The sequence below is a fragment of the Panicum virgatum genome, chromosome 2K (assembly GCF_016808335.1).
Source record: "Panicum virgatum strain AP13 chromosome 2K, P.virgatum_v5, whole genome shotgun sequence".
In the NCBI taxonomy this organism is placed as follows: Eukaryota; Viridiplantae; Streptophyta; class Magnoliopsida; order Poales; family Poaceae; genus Panicum; species Panicum virgatum.
The window spans coordinates 6,238,932-6,253,294 of NC_053137.1; the positions used below are offsets into that span (position 1 = coordinate 6,238,932).

General features: G+C 44.0%; 1 protein-coding gene and 1 long non-coding RNA gene across 3 annotated transcripts; one reads left to right on the forward strand and one right to left on the reverse strand.

Moving 5' to 3' along the window:
* Window positions 1–3,222: 3,222 nt before the first annotated feature.
* Window positions 3,223–9,226, forward strand: LOC120663681 (pentatricopeptide repeat-containing protein At4g20740-like). 2 transcript variants are annotated; one of them, XR_005670576.1, is made up of 5 exons: window positions 3,224–5,473; window positions 8,090–8,214; window positions 8,329–8,461; window positions 8,731–8,821; window positions 8,946–9,226. XR_005670576.1 is itself a non-coding variant. In XM_039942579.1 (2 exons), exon 1 carries the CDS (start codon window positions 3,273–3,275, stop codon window positions 5,448–5,450), a length of 2,178 nt encoding a protein of 725 aa, XP_039798513.1. In that variant the 5' UTR covers window positions 3,223–3,272; the 3' UTR covers window positions 5,451–5,473; window positions 7,047–8,083. The 2 variants fall into 2 exon arrangements, 1 of the variants encoding a protein (XP_039798513.1); XM_039942579.1 differs by lacking the exons at window positions 8,090–8,214; window positions 8,329–8,461; window positions 8,731–8,821; window positions 8,946–9,226 and adding an exon at window positions 7,047–8,083 and having other exon boundaries at window positions 3,223–5,473.
* Window positions 9,227–10,107: 881 nt separating this feature from the next.
* LOC120663693 lies at window positions 10,108–11,564 on the reverse strand. The gene is made up of 2 exons (XR_005670580.1): window positions 10,515–11,564; window positions 10,108–10,406 (listed from the first exon to the last, which is right to left on the reverse strand). It is a non-coding gene; the product is annotated as an uncharacterized LOC120663693 (long non-coding RNA).
* Between the last annotated feature and the right edge of the window lie 2,799 nt (window positions 11,565–14,363).

Consider the following 14,363-nt stretch of genomic DNA (forward strand, 5'->3'; position numbering starts at 1 on the left):
TCAAGCAGCTCCCGCAGCCTGACAATGGAATGGTGAATGGGCGGCAGCCCCGGCAGTGGCACCCGCGGCCGTCGTCTCTGTTCGTCGAGTCCGTCCTCCGGACCCTCAACATGGCACCCTACAACCCCCACTTCTTGTCGGACTTCGCAGGCCCGAGCAGCGCCGCCGCGGCCGCCCCGGCACCGCCGCCGCCTCCGGTGTACTCGGCACCAACAACGCCTGCCCCACCAGCACCGCCGCTTCCGGTGTACGCGTCTGCATCACCAGCATTTCCACCGGCGGCGCGCCAGCAGCACCAGCAGGGCCCGCCGCCGCCGCCTGTGATGCAGCAAGATATGGTTGCACCAGCGGCGGCAGGCGACGGTCCTTTCACCGGTGGCATGGCTGCTGGACCTTCAGCTGCAGCCGCTACAGAGGCAGGAGCGCCGTCCCAGCAGCACGACGGCGATGAGTCAGACACGATGGCGATGCTGGCTGAACTGCTCAGCAACGACCTCGACGATCACTACAGCGGCGGATCGTCATTGTCACTCGCCGCGCCTGATGCTCAGATTCTCGCCATGGTTTCGGATCTGAATGGGCTAATCGCAGGAGGTGAATTTGGCAGCACAATTGCCGCATCATCAATGGCGCCTCAGGATCTTGGCGCGGCGCCGAATGGTAGCAGCAGCAGCGCTGCATCGTTCATGGCGCCTGATCAGGATCTCGGCGACGCTTCTGCTGATCAGTGCGAGGACAACACCTGGTTCCCTCTTGATGCTCTTCTTGGCGACTTGCACGGTCCCATGTTCGAGTTCGACGGCGCCCAGCTCGGTGGCTCAACTGGTGGCGCCGCCGCCGCCACCGCCGCCCGTGATGCTGCAGGGAGCTCGCGTAACGGCGGGGGTGAAGAAGGTGGTCTCGTGGAGGCAATGTTTGCTTCTGATCAGAATGAGGACGACAGCTCGTTCCCCATGGATGCTCCTCTTGGTGACCTGCACGGTCCCATTTTCGAGTTCGACGACATGGACCTCGATGCCCACCAGCTGGGTGGCTCAACTGGTGGCGCCGCCGCCGATGCTGCTGCAGGGACCTCGTTTAACGGCGGGGACGAAGAAGGTGGCCGCGCCGAGGCGATGCTTGCTTCTGATCAGCATGAGGACGACATCCTTGATGCTCTTCTTGGGGACCTGCACGGCCCCATTTTCGAGTTCGACGACGTCCACCTAGACGCCCAGCTTGGTGGCTCAAGCTCAACTGGCGGCGGCGGCGAGGAAGATGTCATTGACCTGAATGGCATCGACATTCCGTTTGATGTCTGGACATTCGAGATGGAAGATTTCATGCCCCCGCAGCACAAGAACAGGAACAAGAACAAGAACAAGAACAGTGCCCGCGAGTAGTTCTTGAAGGGAGGCGATCGATGCGGTGTGCTTCGTAGAAGTAGCCAAGAAGGTAATAAGTGAGAGAGGAAGACTGAGTTCCTTCTCTGGAATAAAGACCAGCTTTCGACAGTACGATGACGATGCAGTTACCCTGCTTCTGAACTGTTCGTGTGTTTGCTGGAAGGTGTTGTTAAGTTCTCTAGACCTGTTTTAATCGTTTCGTTTATGTCACCAGCCATATAAACTGGTTCAATTTTCTTGAGTTTTGATTCGATGTTTTTGAAGCCACCTGTTTGAGTTTTCTGCTTTTGAGTCGATGGTGTTTCTGAAACCATTATATATGGCTGCCATCATTCAAGGGCAAATAAAAGTTGGCTTCGATTCCGCAAGATGTTGGATGCAACGTGTGAGTGCATAGTCCCATTGGATAGGAAATTTTGACTCGGAAGTTGAACAGAAAGAACCCATTATTAACTTTAAACTATGTAAATAAAAAAACAACATTGTTAAGGGCTTAATTTGAAACATATTGTCAATCTCTTTTTTTTTTGCGAGTAACATATTGTCAATCTCAAGATGCAACTTAGGGCCCGTTTGTATGAGCCGAAGTTTTTAGAGCTTTTCTGAAAAGCTATTGCTGCGTTTTTGCTTCTGAAAAACCAATAATAGCTTCTAGATGACACTTTAACTTCTTTGACTTAAAAAGCTAAAAAAAAACTTAGAAAACTAAACTTTTTAGCATTCCATATAAACTAATAATAGCTTTTATATGACTTAGGATCTGTTTATTTGAACTGCAGCTTCTGAAACTTTTCTGAAAACCTGTTGCCAGTTTTTTCTTTTGAAAACTAATAATAGCTTTTAGACGATGCTTTTAACTTCTTGGACTTAAAGCTACAAAGGAATGTAAAAACTAAGCTTTTCAACTTTCCATATAAACTTAATTGTTTTGAGCTTTTGAATTTCCAGAAACTGTAAATTTGCTATTTGTTTAGGCTTCTGCCTTTCCATACTGAAATGAAAAGATGCCAAGAAGATCAAACGAATAGATTTTTAGACCCTGTTTATTTTTCTTCGGGACAGCTTTTCAACATGAAGCTCAAACAAACCGCAAATTTCTCGTGCAACATTCGGAAAGCTAAAAGCTCAGAAAAGTTGAGTTTATATGTAAAGCTGAAAAACTCAGTTTTTAGAGTTTTTAGTTGTTTGAGTCATGAAAATTAAAAGCATCATGTAAAAGTTTTTTAGTTTTTAAGAAGCAAAAAGCTAGTAGCAACTTTTCAGAAAAGCTACAAAATGCAGCTTAAAGAAACATGCCCTTAAGTCTGTTACAAGTGCATGCATATACGGGATGAAAACGTTAGAATCAGTATTACAAAACAAAAAATGAAAGCGGTCGGATCATAATTTTCCCATATTTATGAAATTAATAAAATCAAATACGGTGAAAAACGACAATAAAATTAAATGTAAACGCCAATTTTTATATTTTCTCAAAAAATGGGAACGGTCGGAAACGGTATCATAATACGAAAAAATGGTGTCGGCCAGTACGGGAACTTCTCGTACCACTTTCATCCTTGGATATGTTATTCGCTGTATTTTGAAAAAATCATATTACTTTTTATGAAATATCCAGAACAAAGAGGGACGAAAACAACAGTGTTCTTATCAAAAAGAAAAACACTGTCCACTTGTGTTAACAAAAAAAAGAACTACCCACTAGTGAGTGGGCCTAACGTGGGCCCAGCCCATGTGTTTGAGCGCGATCCCGTCCGTGGCGGAATGAGAGATTTTCGACAAGGTTTGGGCCCTAACGAAGCCCAGCCCATTAAGAGTTGTTATCTTCAACACTGTTCGCTTCCGCGGCGGATCAGCGGCGCTCCTCGCACCTCCCGCCGGCGAGCCATGGCCTCCCCGTCCCCTCCCGCCGCCCGCCGCCGCAGACACACCATCTACCACGGCCATCGTCGCGCCTCGCCGCACCGCCCCACCGTCCGCGGCGGCCTCTTCACCGACCTCCGCTCCCCGTCCCCGAGGCCCCGCGCCCCCGGCTCCCCCTCCACCACCGCCACCGCCTTCCGCCTCCCCGACTGGGACCCGGACTCGCCCTCTTCGTCTTCATCCGCTCCCTCCCCGCCGTCGCCTTCCGCCTCCGCCTCCGCGCGCCGCCTCTCCCCGCTCGCGCGCTTCCTCCTCGACGCGCTCCGGCGCCACCTGCGCTGGGGCCCGCCCGTCGTCGCCGACCTCACCAAGCTCCGCCGCGTGCCGCCATCGCTCGTCACCGAGGTCCTCACCGCGCGCCCGCCCCCGCCGCCGCCGCTGGCCCTCCCGTTCTTCCTCTGGGCCGGCCGCCAGAAGGGCTTCCGCCACTGCTTCCCGGCATTCCACGCCCTCGCCTCGCTGCTCTCCGCGGCGGGCCTCCCCGGGGCAGCCGACCAGCTCCCGGACCTCATGTGCGCCCACGGCAGACCCGTCTCCCACCCGCAGCTCACGCTCCTCGTGCGGCTCCACACCGCTGCGCGCCGCCCGCTCCGCGCTCTCCACGCCCTCCGCCGCTTCCGCCACGAGTTCGACGTCAAGCCCGAGGTCCACGCGTGCAACCGCGTCCTTGGTGCGTTGGCTGCCGCGGGGCATGTCGAGGACGCGCTCAAGCTGTTCGATGAAATGTCTGAGACAGAAACGAAGCCTATGCCAGTGACGTTCGCGATCATGGTGCGCGCGCTGGCGCGTGCTGGGATGACGGAGAGGCTTCTGTGGATGATTGGGAGGATGCGGAGCGAGGTGTGCCGACCTGACATCTTTGTGTACACCGCACTGGTGAAGGCAATGGTGCGGAGGGGGTATATGGATGGTTGCATCAAGGTGTGGAAGGAAATGGAGAAGGATGGGGTGGAGCCAGATGCGATGGCATACGCAACGATGGTTGGGGGGCTGTGCAAGGCTGGGATGGTGGAGGAGGCAGCGGAATTGTTCAAGGAGATGAGGAGCAAGTGTTTACTTGTGGACAGGATGGTGTACGGGTCGCTTATTGATGGGTATGTTTCCACTGGGAGGGTTGGGGATGGGTGTAGGGTGTTGAAGGAGATGATTGATGCTGGCTATCGGGCTGATCTGGAGATCTATAACTCGCTTATTAGTGGTCTGTGTGGCATAGGTAGGGAGGATAAGGCTCATAAGATGTTTCAGATTGTTCTTCAGGAGGAGCTCATGCCAAGTTCTGATACGGTTTCACCATTGCTAGCTTGTTACGCTGAAAAGGGTGAACTGGTTATGTTTTTTGCATTGGTCAACAAACTGGCAGAGCTGGAGTTGCCTGTTGTTGAATTTTTAGTGGATTTTATGAAGCTCTTTGCACGCAAGGATGGTAGGGAATTAAAGGCTGTGGAAGTGTTTGATGCCTTGAGACAAAAACAGTATTGCAGTGCGGGCATTTATAACATTGTTATCGAAAATCTGCTGAAGATCAAGGAAAGGAAGAAAGCACTTCTGTTGTTTGAAGAAATGCAAAGTTCTGCTCACTTCAAGCCAGATTCATTTACATATAGTCATATGATCCCATGTTTTGTGGATGAAGGAAATGTCGAAGAGGCCTGCTCATGCTACAACTACATGATGAAGGATAATTGGACACCAAGTATGCCAGCCTATTGTGCTCTTGTGAAAGGGCTTTGCAAGATTGGGGAAATCAATGCAGCTATTTCTCTTGTTAAAGATTGTCTTGGAAATGTAGAAAATGGGCCAACTGAATTCAAATACACCTTGACTATTCTGGAAGCTTGCAGGTCAAAAAGCCCAGAGAAAGTCATCAATGTTGTGGAAGAGATTATTGAAGTAGGCTGTTCAATGGAAGAAATTATCTATTCTGCTATTATATATGGCTTCTGCAAGTATGCAAGTTCAACTGAGGCGAGGCACGTATTCACTATTATGAGAGATAGAAATATCCTGTCAGAAGCTAATTTTATCGTCTATGAGGACATGCTGAACGAGCACTTGAAGAAGGTCACTGCAGACTTGGTGATATCTGGATTGAAGCTTTTCAACCTTGAATCAAAACTGAAATGGAGAAGCACGATGAATTGAAGAAATATTTATGCAGTTACTCGGTACAATCTACTTCTCTTCATTCTGATTTCAAATTTTAAACAGTACATGCACATCTATGTTATTAAATTAAAAGTATTCTCAAGTGTTTAGATGCTTTCCCGTAGAAAAATACATGAATCCCAATGCAAATTTTGGTCCATTGCCGATTCCCCATTATCTGTGCTGCTTATTATCCCTTTCGGGGAGCTATTTGTATCTCACTCTTTACAATTTTTTCTCAAGTTGATATTCTTTTTTTTTTTGGCTCAAGCACTTGTGTTAGATATATACTCATATAAGTTTCTTGTGCTGACATTTTGCATAATGCCACATGTTTGTCTATGTTGTATGCACTACCTTGGCTTGAGTTACTTCAGCTACTCAGTGGTTTCCTGAACATTCAGTGATCACAGAACTATGTTGAAAACATGCATTTCATCAGTATTTCAAATACCATCATTTGCAGGTCCCCTCAGCCATGATAGCTTGCTTGATTACTAATGTTGTGTGGGGCATGTTCTTAGTGCAAAGTTTACATTTCCTTTATATCCCTTAGGAAACTTTGGGACATTCTTGTAGCGAACAAAGAATTTAACAATATCAGTATTTATGCTTTCCATGAGTATTTCATACATTTGAAACGTTGAAGCCACTATAGGGGTAGTAAAGTTGCATACTTGGTGGGAAAGTTTATATTGATGTATTCGCAGAAAAGTGTGTATTGATATTTTTCATTCGTATGAAGGTGTTACTGATATGTGCTGAGCATATTATTAACATTACCAAATGGGTGAGGTCACATATATAATGGTGGGTTAATGTGTGGTGATACTGGCAAACTTGATAGATCAGTACAACAACAACAACAACAACAACATAGCCTTTTGTCCCAAGCAAGTTGGGGTAGGCTAGAGATGAAACCCAAAAGAAACGAGACACAAGGATAAGAGAAGCATAAAAGAAAAAAAAAGAAAAACATAAGACAGAATGTTGAGATAGGGGTAAACAGAAGAACAAGCAAAAGTCACTGTTCCGGCACATTGATTGATAGTCTCCAAGCACTCCTATCCATAGCTAAATCCTTGGAGATATTCCACTCCTTGAGGTCTCTCTTAACCGACTCGTCCCAAGTCAGTTTAGGTCGACCTCTATCTCTCTTTACACTATCAACCCGCTTTAGAACCCCACTACGCATCCGGCGCCTCAGGAGGCCTCCGTTGAACATGTCCAAACCATCTCAACCGATGTTGGATCAAATTCTCCTCAATTGGTGCCACCCCGACCCTATCCCGAATATCTTCGTTCCTAACTCTATCCCTTCTTGTGTGCCTAACGAACCAACGCAACATACGCATCTCTGCTACACTCAATTGTTAGACATGTTGCCTTTTTTTAGGTCAACATTCAGCGCCGTATAACATCGCCGGACGAATCGCTGTCCTATAGAACTTACCTTTTAGGCCAACTTGATAGATCAGTATTTTATTAAAATTATGTTAGCTGCGATGATGATGTGACATCTTCATTAATTATTTACATGGATTCTTGTGTTACTTTACTAATGAGGTTCTAATACTGTACAATTGTTAATATGTGTTTGGAAAATCCATACCTGGACAAGGTTGTGGGATGGGCAAAGTTTCAAATGCAGCATGCTGTTTACTAGATACTGGGGATATGGATGGGCCTGATCACGTCACCTCATTATTGCTAACCTGCAACACCCTTTCTCAGCACGTGGCATCCAAAAGTGAAAATATATGTACAATATCTTTATGATGATGTATGTCTATCTACATCCAAAAGGGAGACTTCAGTCTTGTATGCAGTATTAAGGGATCTTTTCTCCCTTAGTAGCAAGATCATCCTGGTACAGTGGTACTTAATAAAAACAAAGAGAAATTATCCCCCCTTGCATTTATTTTAGAGGTTCCCCCTTCCCTCTCATTGTTGTGGTGTTACTTTTTGATTTTTTTACCTTTTGATATAAGGTGGAAAAGACAAACTAATAAATTGTATAAACCAATTTTATATGTGTTTGTAGCCTCTTCAAACAAATCAGATTCCGTTGGATCAAGTATGTGCCTCGTCATTATTTGGATCTTCATTTTGTCACCGATTTACTCTTTTTTTGTCTCTCTTAAAAAGAAAGAAAACCACTTATGTTCTGATCATCTTGCTTACAATATTTAGTGTATTCTTTCTTCTTGTCATCACCTTTTTGTAGGTTAGTTTTCAACCTTGGAGATAGCTAATTATTCTTTCATACAATTGCTAATGCTAGAATTACTTTTGAAAAATGTAGGAGCGCATGTAGAAAAATGTCCGAATTCATGAACTACTTTAGGGACTACAGTGATTAAAATTTTAGAATGCAGAGAAGTAGTTGAGCAATTTTAATACTTTTTTTCCTGTAATAGTGTCTCAATAGTTTAACCATGTCTGGCAATGTACCGTTTATTACTGTTCCACGTTGGTATCTGTACTCACAGAGCCTTAGGCATTAATAACATAATGTCATACATTTAACAACGAAGGGAGTAGGTAGCAGGCACAGAAAACTGCTTCCTTGATCCTGGTCCCTATTCTGCCTTGTACTGAGAGGTGAACTATGGCTCATTCTCAACATCTTTCAGGATGCTAATGGTAGTGTTTCAATTACGCGGGACAACATCAGGACTACGTCCTTTGATTTTTGGCGAGGCTGACATTGCAAAGGAGGGACATGGAAATTAAATACTTTGGCAACATTTGTACAAAGGTATGCACTACTAATTACTCAATGCATAGTAGTTGTAAGCATTGCTACGGCTTCATGCCACCCACTGGTTTTCCGTTGTCATATATCTTCTCTAAATCAGTAAATCTATACCAGGCTGCTTCATAACAATATCTGGAGTTTGCGCATCACCTGGGTGATCTGGAAAATCAATTCTGGCTGGTCGACACTCCACAGACCACAGCGAAGTGAGATCCATGCTGTACAACTTACAAGGTCGATGGCAGAGGTAATCTGGAAATTTCTGAAGTAAGAGACCTAGAAGTTGAACCCATGGGCATGTTTTCTCACTCATGCCCTTACCCTTGAACTGATTGAAGGATAAAAAATTAAATCCAGTCAAGCCCTTAGAACTCCTAGGGTTTAATCCAGTCTGTGTATATGAGCCTTCCTTGCTCTCCTCATCATATATAATAGTTAATATGTCATTGTTTCTAGATAACATTAGTGTTTGGAGGCACTAATTAGATACTAAACATCTGTCGTCTTCTCTTGCAGAAGTGTGATTTCTCTGCCTATTTCGAAGTGGAAGTTGGGGCCAATCTGCTGCATTATAGACATGGGCATAACAGTTGGCACATAGCGTTAGGTATAACTGCTAATGCATCTTGATGTTGATGGGTTGCTGTGGATGTTTGCGTACAATCCTGTTGATTGTTTGCCAATAATTTGCGAGCATGGGCGTTGTGATGTGACTCGTTGATCGTTTGCAGGACCGGCTTCTAGCCTGCGACAAAGGTGCACCGTATGGATTTGTTTGCATTTTTTTTCTTTTATTTTCTGAACTTGAGTCTATCATTCTTTCAAGAATTGATGACAATCTTTGGGTCGCATTTGGTGATAGGATGATGATGCTTGTATAGACTTGAAAACAAATGCAGAGTGTGGACAACTTTAAAGAACCCAGATGATCATTTATTTATTTATTTATTATATTTCACTTGAATGTTGTAGATCACCGTGGATTCAGCAGAGCAAACATTGAGAACTGATAGGCCACGTGAATTTTTCTTTTGCCCAAAGATTTCGTCACATATTTATGCTGGTTTCTTGCCAGAGATTGGATTTAGATGTCTAGCTTTAGCAGCAAGAATGCATGGTCACTGTTTGATGAGGACATTGGGTGATTGATCTATCAACGTTATATCGTTGCATATTATTCATGGGCGTATGATTTCGCTCCAGAGGAGATATCAGCTGATGTAGGTACGCAGCTGTCACCCTGCCAAATGCCAAATAAGAGGGGAGAGGGGAGTCTATGGACTATGGAACAGGAGAGTTTTCGGAATTTGGGACTCTGATTCTGAAGTTTCTGCTAGGTTCTGGCCTGCTGGCTGCTGTCAGCCTTGAATAAATCTCTCCGAAACTATGATGATACCTCTTTAAAGCTTAAATTCCGATGAAAATTTTGTGAATCATAAAACATTTCGGATGAAATTTTGTTGAAACTAGCCTTGTCTAGCATAGATTGTTGAAGACTCCTAGTGAACTGATAAAAGGCCGCCTGTGTGGCTACCACTTGCACTGGCTGTAATGGACAAATTATGCTTGGGAAACCAGATTAAGGTGTGCCTGACAATTCGGTTGATCACTGTGGCTAGCATACACTTTGCCTTGTGCAAATGGGTTGTGTTGTGCGTGAAAATTTCCTTCATGCATATGCTACTATGTATGAATAGATTGAAATAACAGCTCAATCAGTTCTGGCCACTATGTCCATCAGTGTCAACAAGCTTAATGGCAGGCAAAGACTAAACACACATTCATAATTGCCGCAAAGCGAGAAGATTGTTTACTAATCTGGAACATTCTTGCTTGCTTGACTAGGTTACATGTTATGCTCAATAGGGATGGATGTTGTAAACAGGAGGATGCAGCGAAGGTCAAGCATACGACATAGCAATGCATGCTCAAATTACAGTGTGTAAGCTGGACTTTCGTGTCACGACGAAAGCAACATCAAACTCTCAAGTGGCCGGCCACATACAACGTCTTTTCACCGTAGAAATGGCCGTAAAGTTCAATTTAACAACTTACAACAATATGCTAATCAGCTAATGGTGTCATTTGGAAGAAGAAGAAGAAGAAAGTTGAATGAAGCAGTGCCTCCAACAAATTAACCTGCCTTCAAGCATATGAAATAGGTACTGATGGTATTAAATTACCGCGGAAATCTGAAAAAATGTTTAAAAGAAAAAAATTAATTAAGGGAAAAAGTGCGAGGTCTAGAGTTCGAAATCGGATTAGGAAAGAATGAACCGCGACCATTAGAATTCACTGACCTTTTCTCTAGTCTAGACATTGCAAAAGGTACCGTGTAACAGCAATATTCTCATGTATTTTTCTGAGACACTGCAAATAATTGCAAGTAGGTAGTAGCCGTATGCAGTACGTGAGCTACCGTTACCACAAAATTTCTTCGTGTACATGAGATTTCTACTGATGATATATCTGTGACTCTACAACTTTAATCTCCTAGATTACCTAGGGTCAGTTCAAAATGCAAGAGTTCCATAGGAAACATATAAACTCCATTAGAAATATAAAAAAATATTTGCAAGAATACTATTTTTTGAACGAACTCAAGAATACTATTAGAATTCATGAAGAAATGCAACCCATGGAATTCATGAAGAATGCAACCCATGGAATTCATGATTTAGGAAAGAATGAAGTAACTGGAACCATTAGAATTATGTGCCCATTTTGACCTCTCGACGAAGATAGAGACTGGACAATTGCGAAAAGTACTCTCATGCATGATCATTAACTTGACTTGGACGACCATTAAGACGCTACAAATAATTGCAAGGAGTGTTCGTAGCTGTATGCTGTACGTGAGCTACCGTTGCCACAATCATCAATCAGTGTTTCGACTGATGATCTCCTCTCCATATTTATAATCTTTATTTTATCTATACGCTACCAATCTGTCACGGATCTCCTTCACATGCCACGGAGTAGGACTGGCATTATGGGATATTAAGAGTACACCCAACTTTTGGCGGTAGTAGAAAGGGACAAAGAATCTAATGTTGTATGTACACGCACCAATCAAGCGACTATTCAATCAATCTCATTTGCTATTTGATTATTAGATCCTCTATTTAATTAAAAAGTGGGCTGGTTTATATATGTGGCATTAAATTAGTGATATCACTGATGATAAAGAATGGAGGAGAGGTACAAGGATTCAGGTAGCTACTAGCATCTTACTATTACTAATTGGAGACTCCTTTTGAAACCTCTAGGTGAAGCCACCTAGGATTCTAGGTGGACAGTCTAGAGAAATCCTACAAATTCTCACAAAAATTAGAAACATCCGGCCTCAATTCAGCAACTCTAATCATAATAGTCATTGGATCTGTTATCTTTTTCTAATAAATTACCCATCTTTGTCATTATGAAAATAGACTAAAGTAACCCCATAAATATGTATCTAAATTACCCACCTCTGTCATTATAAAAATAATCTAAAGTAACCCCCTAATCTTCATGTAAATTACCCACTTATGCCATTATAAAATAATATCAAATAACCCCAAAATTTTCATATATATTATCTAATGATAACATAATAAAAAGTTAAAATAAACCCCAAATCTGAATCAAAATTATATTATTATAATAAAATCTTAAAGCGCATCAATATAAAATTTTAAGTTACCATTTCTATCATTATTGATATATTATTTATGTTATTATTTATATAAAAATACTAACCATAATGTGTTTGTCATCATATATTCTTGCATAAGAGAAGAGATAAAAATATCAATTTTCATATTGTTTACATAACTCAAACAAAGTGTTCAATTAAACACATATCAAATATATATATGGAGGTGAGATGCAAAGTGAAAAAATTATAGTAACTAAACCTACCACATTTATTATAATTACATAGTGATAAATATGTATCTTTGCAGTACTGGATTAGAATATTTAATTGGTTAAAGAGAGCATGTGATAGATAATTATTAGATATCTCTAATTAGCCCGTGCGGGAGCACGGGTTGGTAGACTAGTATACACAATCACATATGCAGGTGTGTACAAAGGTATAAATTCCTTGACATATCTCAAAGTATGTTTGCCAATCTGGAAAAGTATATGATTTTTTGAAAAGAAATACTTCTTCGTCATGAATCAATTCACTTCTCAACTGAGCATCTTTCTCCTTGCATCGGAGACTCAGAGTAAAGAGCCATGCATATCCTGCTCCAAGAACAAACCTGTTCAACTCTAATTAATGATCTCATGTATAGCTTCTTCAGAACAATCTAAGACACAATAAGACCACTACAAAATCCTCCAAGTCATATTGGTCCCAAAAAAAAAAAAACCTCCAAGTCATATAAGTGAAGCAGGAAAAGTAGCTGGGGAAGACGCTAGTCATTGGGCATCAACAATGCAAGGCATGGAAGGAGGAAGTCGAAATCGAAAAGGAGGTATCTGTGGTGTTCATTTCACCTGAAATTCACGAATTGTCTGTTTGGTCCAATTGATGCTCTGCTGCCGACACCATGAAACTCCAAGAAACTACGGAAAAGCACGAAAGAATCATCTGTTGCGAGAAATTTGTGAATTACCCTTGCACACCGACCAAGTATCTGCTGTGCACCCACGAGCAGATGAAACTGCAAAGCATGATCTGATCGTTAGCATTCATCATTTCTGGGGTCAACTTGCTAATTAAACACTCGTCAGATCATGCTGGCAGCTTCAGCTCCTAGAGGATGCACCAAAAATTGTAGAGAGAGAGAGAGAGAGAGAGAGAGAGATGCGAGGAGGGTGGGAAGAGGGTAGCATATATAGTACTATAGCAGTGGCACCAAATCATATGATTGGCCAATCTTTGATATTGGTGGTTATGTAGAAGGAAAGGCAAGATTGCTTGTAGTAAGTTCTAGCTAGATTGATGTAACAAGTAACTAATGTGGTGGTCCCAACGGCAACATATACTACATGCACTTGTGTCACTCTCAACCCTCCCCCACTAAACCACCACACCTTTCTGTTAAGCTTTGTGAAAATTGTTTAACTTTGCTGCACACAACAATCAATCTACACATATGCATAGAAATAAAAGATAGTGTTCACATAGCTGGCTCTATGATCCTAGCTAGCTAGTATATATGCACGTAGGGTACCATCATAACCTGACTTATGGTTATGGACAGCCTCTTGAGTTCCCCATCAGTTTCCAACCCACAACTACCTAATCATGTATATCTTATAATTCCACAAAAAAAGTACTTTTGTAGTTTTGTAGCTTGTTGTAGATTACTAAGCCGTGGGTCATGGTTCTGGTGAAAGGCCTTGTGACTGTCGGTACCCCGCAACAGGGGTACCCACTCCTACTGTGCCAAGACTCGCGTAGTTATTCGTAACTACGCCATAAGGAGCTGAGCAGCCGGACCCCTGGGGTCCAACTCCATCTCACCGGACCAACGGTCCCAGACCCGCTTCCCGCTCGGGGACGGCTCCGGTGTCACCACGTGTCCCAGAGGTGGAAATGCTCAGCACTTGTGGCCGCGGACCTGGACCCCCGCATGTGGGTCCGGGACCTCCACGTGCCATCCGGACTCCCGCAGATGGGTCCGGGACCTCCACGTGCCTATCCGGACCCCGTGAGCTCTCGGCTCAGCTAGCTGCTCGGGAGGGGTCTGGAGTCGCCGCGTGTCACGCAGACGCGGGCGCGGGCGCAAGCCTTCCACTGGAAGCTCGCCCACGTGTCCCGCATATGCGGGCGCGGGCACAAACCTTCCGCTGGAAGCTCCCTCACCCACCCGCATTAAGTGCGAGTGGTTGAGGCGTGCTCTGCTGCCGCTGGGCACGGGGCAGCTTTTGTCAGTCCACACTGTGGATCGCCAGTTACCGAGGAGGCTCGTCTGTTACCGAGGCACGCAGCAGTGTCTCAGCGCCGCGCGCGTGGGTGACGAGTCATGATGACCAGCTACTAATTGGAGCAACAGTGCACGCTGCTACAGCGGACTTAGTCAGTAGTTTGGCGCTTCATCATGACCTCGACGCGCGGCTCCAGTGAAGCGTCCCCTCATAAGAGAAGACTTAAATGTGTTACAAACATCAGTCCCAGGAGGCTGATGACACATTTATTACATCAGATG

What these genes read in the sequence shown, in the direction of transcription:
- LOC120663681 (XM_039942579.1), top strand. Translation starts at nt 3,273, where the DNA reads ATGGCCTCCCCGTCCCCTCCCGCCGCCCGCCGCCGCAGACACACCATC.